At 37.1% G+C, this 6,123-nt stretch overlaps 1 protein-coding gene across 1 annotated transcript; it reads left to right on the forward strand.

The window, feature by feature from the left end:
- The first annotated feature begins 3,528 nt into the window (after positions 1–3,528).
- LOC104910694 (bifunctional 3'-phosphoadenosine 5'-phosphosulfate synthase 1-like) lies at positions 3,529–5,844 on the forward strand. The gene is made up of 3 exons (XM_010709882.3): positions 3,529–3,666; positions 4,142–4,377; positions 5,653–5,844. The coding sequence occupies exons 1-3, from the start codon at positions 3,555–3,557 to the stop codon at positions 5,827–5,829; spliced, it is 525 nt and encodes a 174-aa protein (XP_010708184.1). The 5' UTR covers positions 3,529–3,554; the 3' UTR covers positions 5,830–5,844.
- Positions 5,845–6,123: the final 279 nt, after the last annotated feature.

Below are 6,123 nucleotides of genomic sequence, written 5' to 3' on the forward strand. Positions count from 1 at the left end.
TAGCTTTTTTTTTTTTAAAAAAAAGTTTTTCTCATAACATTGATATTACATTGATGAATATTTTTTCGGTTACTCATTTTAATATGCCTGATTTCCTTTAACATCCATTGTAGGGTTCTCCGAGGTAAGCAGTGCTTTGCTAGAGGATAAAATGAAATGATTGTTCTTTTTTTCTGCTGTTGTTTTAGATGACCATTAAATTTCACTAATCGATACTCATCAAATTTTAAGTACAGGAATTTGAAGACTGGACAAAGTAACTTAAGAGCACAACCAATCTCAGCCACTGATTTCTGCTCCTAAGTACTCTTCTGTGCCACAGCAGTGTTTGTAGTAAATGTGTGTGTCAGTAATTAATTGTCAGTGATTGATTGCTCAGCTTTTGCTGTTCAGTGTTGGTAGTGGACAACCTAGTAGGTAAGTAGACGTGATTAGAAAGCATTGCTATTTTTTTCAGCAATGAGAATAACTTGCTAGATTTTAACACTTCAATGTGTTTCCATAGGAAGCTCTTTTCTGTTGGAAGTTAAGGAGGATTTTGCCACTGAGCTGCCTACTTGGTGTACGTGTGTGTGCACCCATCCTGCTGGGCGTGGGTGTGTCTCTGGATGTGTGCAAACTATTTGGGCATTTTAGTTTTCAGATGCCTGCTTCAGAGGTATTAATGCAGGTGTATTTTTGTCCCATCACTGAACTTGCTGACTGTTCTACTGCGCTTTGTGTGCCTTTTTCATTGCTGTGATTTGTCTTGTTTGCTAATTCCTTTCTTGATGCCTTTTTTTTTTCTTGTATTTTCTTTTTAAATTTATGTCCTTCTTATCATTTTAAAAACTACCTCTGCCTGCTTCTTCAGGGTTTTGTATGTTTTCTAAGTATAGGGCTAGTACAGTACCTGGATCAGTTTTGCTGCTGCTTTGCTAGTTCTGGAAAACAAAACAAAACAGAAATCTTCATGTAATTCCAGATTGTATTCAGTGAAGAAGTCTTGTTGTGTAGCACACTTAACCTCCAAAGCGTTTATGCTGATAACTGAGCCCATGCTATGAGTTGAAAGCAAAGCATGGGTGTGGTTTTTTTCAAATATAATTTTTTTGAAGGGTGGGAGATTTTATGGAAATTCTTTATTTTTGGAAATTATTTAAGTACAAATAATAAAGCAGTTGTGTTAGGCAAACCAAGATACCTCATGTTTGAAACCGGAGGAAATGTTACTTGTTATGAATATCTACTGCAGCTCTACTGAGACAGTGGCAGGGGAGCTGTGTAATAATACAATAAAGCTTGACTAAATGAGAGAGAATGTTTCTAGTAACCGATTAGTTTGGACAGATGTGTGCATTCATTGTCCACAGTGTATCTTTCCTTTTAACTAAAGATAAAGTCCTTAAACAGTTTTCATTATTTTTGGTTCCACAGTTTGTGTCTACTCAGAGCTCTCTGATTTTAGGTAGTGCATCGTTGTTTCTACTACAAGAAGAAAGACTTGTTGACTTTTTTTTTTTTTTTTACTTTTCTTTTGACTTTTAGTTTTAGTTAGCTTTATTGCACTGACTTTATCTGCAAAACAGCTTTGCAAGTAGAAGATAATTTGTTTGAAGATAATGCAGTTGGCAAATAGAATGTTGTTCTACGTGGCTATACCCTGTGCAGGTGGTGGTTTCTTATGGATTGTTACTCAGTCTTCCTCTAATTTTAGATACTGACTGTCACTGCTGAGTTATGGAGTTGTTTTATTTAAAAATCTGAACATCTGTTCCTACCTCGAGTTTCTTTAACAGCTATGAGCCCAGCTGTGCAGGGACAGACACAACCACTCAAATAAATACAATCCTATTACGTTATAATAATAAGTTAAACTTTGAAAAACTGTTCTAAAGAATGATGCAACATATTTCTTGAAGTCATAAGTAGATACTGTATTTCTGTTAACCCTATTTTGTGATGGCTCTAAATCTGTGAACAGCTCTCTGCTTGTACTCCATTAATTGATATCCTACCTCATTTTTTTTTTCATTGTCATCTTTTGACAGTTAGCATTGATATAATGATGGAAGAGAAAATAATGCAAATATTTTGCAATATGTTTGTACACAAGAGAAGTCAAAACAACATTACGTAAGGAAACAGTCCCACCCTCAGCATGTTCTTGAAGCTTTCATTTCTGTTTGTTAGGTTGTTTGTACTGGGTCTGGTTATCTAAGATCTTGATCTTGTATGAACAGAGTTCTTGTAACCAGGTACCAGCAAAGCTCAAGGGAATGCTGAGGCTGATTTTCCTGTTCCTTTGGCTTACACTAAGAAAGGTGCTTGACAACGTTGTCATCTTGTGTAAGATGATGCAGCAGCTTATTTTGATGACTAGATAGTTTTAAGAAAGTCTTTAACCAGATTTGTTATGAGAATTTTGTCAGAAAATCAACTTTGTAAGTAAGTTCCTTAAAAAATCATTTAGAAACATCATTTGATATAGACACAGAATATACAGCAACTGTCTCGGATAGATTACTCTGAAGTAAGGTCCTGTGTTTATTTCCATGGAAACTACAACAGACAGAACTCAATAACACCACTTGATAGCATGAATGCTCAGCTACAGAAACACTATTTTCAACATAGTCACCCACCAATTAGCAATGCATTTTCACTAGCAATGAACAAGAGTGTGCATGCTGTGCTTGTAAAAATTTGCATGGCTAACTGGAGCATGGCTTGCCTGTCACATCACTGTGGGCACTGCTGAAATGCCTCTCTGTGCTCACATCCAGTGTTTGGTCACCATAAACATTCAACAAGTGTAGATGAATGTCAATGGATGCCATTTTTTCCCATGGAAGGATTCAGCTCCACACCTTTGCTTCACACACACTTCCATGTCAGAAGCCGTTCTGTCAGACCGCCCCTCTGCTGCCATCTGTCACACAGCAACAACGTGCAATGGAATATTGGTAGCAAGGTTCAGCCTTTGCTGCCATACCACCAACATCCATCTCTGACATCCTGGGGCAATATAATAAAATAGGAGGCATTACCTTCAGAGCAGCCCTCATAATTTTGGAGACTTAAGATCTGGGTAAAGGCAGCGTGGTTCAGAGATGTGAACCGAAAGGTGGATCGCATGCAGTTTGCAGTGAAAATGTGTCTTTTTGTGAGTTGAAAGTGGGCTAATGTTTGTCTGTTTATGACAGGAGACTTAATTTCTGTGAGAGGAATCCGCTTGATCTTATTAGATTTAAGTGACTTGAGTAGGATTCAATTATAGCAGTTCATCTCTCTTTGTTTAATTTTCTTAAGCCAGCCGCATTTGAAAACAGTAAGTGACTAGCCCGTAAAGCCAGGTTTCAGAGGAGGAGCACAAAGTATATGGTTTTCTGTAGGTGACTTTTGTAACTTCCTTTCATCCTTTGAATTGCTGCAGCAGATGGATTAGGTATTGTTTTTACTTCCATTGGCAGGTCTCTAAGTCTTTCTTTGTGCCTGTGAATAAGAGTTAATATGCTGTGCCAGCTTACCTTTTTAGAAGTTAAAGATCTAATCAACTACTATTTCTACAGGGAATGCAGAGGGCAACCAATGTTACCTACCAAGCTCATCATGTCAGCCGAAATAAGAGAGGCCAAGTGGTAGGAACAAGAAGTGGTTTCCGTGGATGCACAGTCTGGTTAACAGGTATACTTATGGAATTCTGAAGCTCCTTGTGTTTTGTTTTTATTTTTCTTCTGTGCTGTTACTCCGCAAGGAGTGTGGTGTGGTCCCTTTCTGTTCACTGAAATTCACTTGGTTGTGAGATCTTCCTTTTCTGATGTAAATGTGACATATCCCCAACTTTATTTTGTGTTTCTGAATTTAGTTTGCTCAGGTAGAAACAACTGCCAGCAACTGGGAAATAGGTACTACCACTAGCTGTCAAGGCCAAACTCGTATTTTCAAATGGCACACTTAGCTGTGTCTTATTCTCCCTATATCTCTTGTCTGCATTAGGCATTTAGCTTTTATTGCAGGTAAGTATCTTCAAAGGCCAGAAGCATGCATTGTTGCTGTCGCTTTATTGGGCTTTTCACACCAGCAGTATACATGCACTGCAATTTGCCCTAATTTGTTTCTTATTGTTGCTTATGATACATAATGATATTTAATATTTTAGGTCTCTCTGGTGCTGGGAAGACCACAGTTAGCATGGCCCTGGAAGAATATTTAGTATGCCATGGCATTCCATGCTACACATTGGATGGTGACAACATTCGCCAAGGCCTTAATAAGAATCTGGGTTTCACACCAGAAGATAGAGAAGAAAATGTCCGTCGGATTGCTGAGGTTGCTAAACTGTTTGCAGATGCTGGTTTGGTGTGCATCACTAGTTTCATCTCTCCTTATGCTCAGGTAAATGCGAAAACCTTCTAGATATTGTGAAGAAAGCAAAATACAAAACATCATCCTGAATTTGAGTTTTAGGAGTTCCTCGCTGAACTTAGCCAGGATGAAATGCTTCCTTTTTTTCTTCTAAAATGACTCAAAAGTCATAAGCACTAAACTAAAACATAAAAAAAAAATAAAAAATTAGATTACTCTTAAAACTGGAACAGTTCTTCAGTTTACTAGGTAGAATTATTAATTTAGCATTAGGAATAAAAGTAAAAGATACTACAAGAAATTGTCCAAAATTACAATATTTTGTTTGATCCACTTAAATGCCAGTACTTTATGAATGTGAAAACTTGGTATACACTTCACCTAAATCCTCAGTTTAACTGTTTTTTTAAAAGCAGCTCTTCCTTAGTGAATTGATGGTGGGAACTCTATTTTACCAAGTCAAGTAAAAAGTGTGTGATTGCTCTTAGTTCTTCTTTAGTTCATCAGAACATTAGCTAATCTGCAGATTCTTGTTCATGTTGTTTTTGAAGACTTTTTTTTTTTTTTTGTGAGAACAGGATGGCAGAGACAAGTAGAATGCATGAATGTGAAGTATCTTGAAGAACACCTCGATGGCTGTAGCTCGGCTACATAGCATGAGAAGATGTTATTTCTTTGGTCATAGTGAAGAATAAACAATTCTTTTGATAATGACTTGTGGAACTTGAGATCCTGCAATAAGACTTAAAGTAGCTATTTTTTTTCTCATGCCTTTTAGGAAAGGTGGCTTTACTAGATTTTTGGAGAGTTTTTTTTGTTATTGAATTCACATAAGAAATTCACTAATTGTTTCAACGATCAGTAAGCCATGCAAATAAAGTATTTGCAGTGTACAAGTCTGTCCGATAAGTGAATGTGCAGAAATTTGGTGATCTGGAGAGAAGGTTGATCATAACAGGAGCTGCAGGTAATATTTGATCTGGCTTTACTACATGAGGTAGATGCAACTCTCAGGATTGGCACTCTTAGTACTGGAACAGGTATAGATAATTATGTACGCTGTGGCTGTCAATAAAAAGCAAAACTGGTTCATGTAAAACCTCTCTCATCTTCGTGTGAACTGTTAACATGTGAAGAACTGTAGAAAAGCTAATGTAGCTGGCAGAGCTACATTTTTGTTCTTTTTCTTCAAAGTTGCTTACATTTTACTTATCAGTATCTTTAAAATGAAGTTCAAAAGCAGAAAGGTAATACAGATATTATATGGGTGCAATCTTTTGTATTTCTTTTCCCATTTTCTTTCAGGATCGTAATAATGCTAGACGAATTCATGAGGGGGCCAGCCTGCCTTTTTTGAAGTATTTGTGGATGCTCCCTTGCATGTCTGTGAACAAAGAGATGTTAAGGGACTGTATAAGAAAGCCAGAGCTGGAGAAATTAAAGGTAAACCTAGATATAGTTTCATCCTTCCTACGTAAGTGACATGTTGTGATTGGACTACACATAAGTCACCGTGCTGAAGTCTCTGAATGTGAAGCAGAAACAGGTGAAATGGGGATAGGATTGAGCAGGAAATTGGGATTAACTTCCAGCTGGGAGAGCTGACTGCTTTAAATGCAAAATACAATAACAGAGCAAAAACGTCTATCCTCACATAGAAAATATAATTTGCTCCAGGTTTTCATTTGCAGATTCTCAGAATTAAAGATTAGTCTATCTTTCTGTGTCCACTGACTAGTTAAAAAAGAGCCTGATTCTCTCTTTGAGTCCAATACC

The sequence above is a fragment of the Meleagris gallopavo genome, chromosome 4 (assembly GCF_000146605.3).
Source record: "Meleagris gallopavo isolate NT-WF06-2002-E0010 breed Aviagen turkey brand Nicholas breeding stock chromosome 4, Turkey_5.1, whole genome shotgun sequence".
Lineage (NCBI taxonomy): Eukaryota > Metazoa > Chordata > Aves > Galliformes > Phasianidae > Meleagris > Meleagris gallopavo.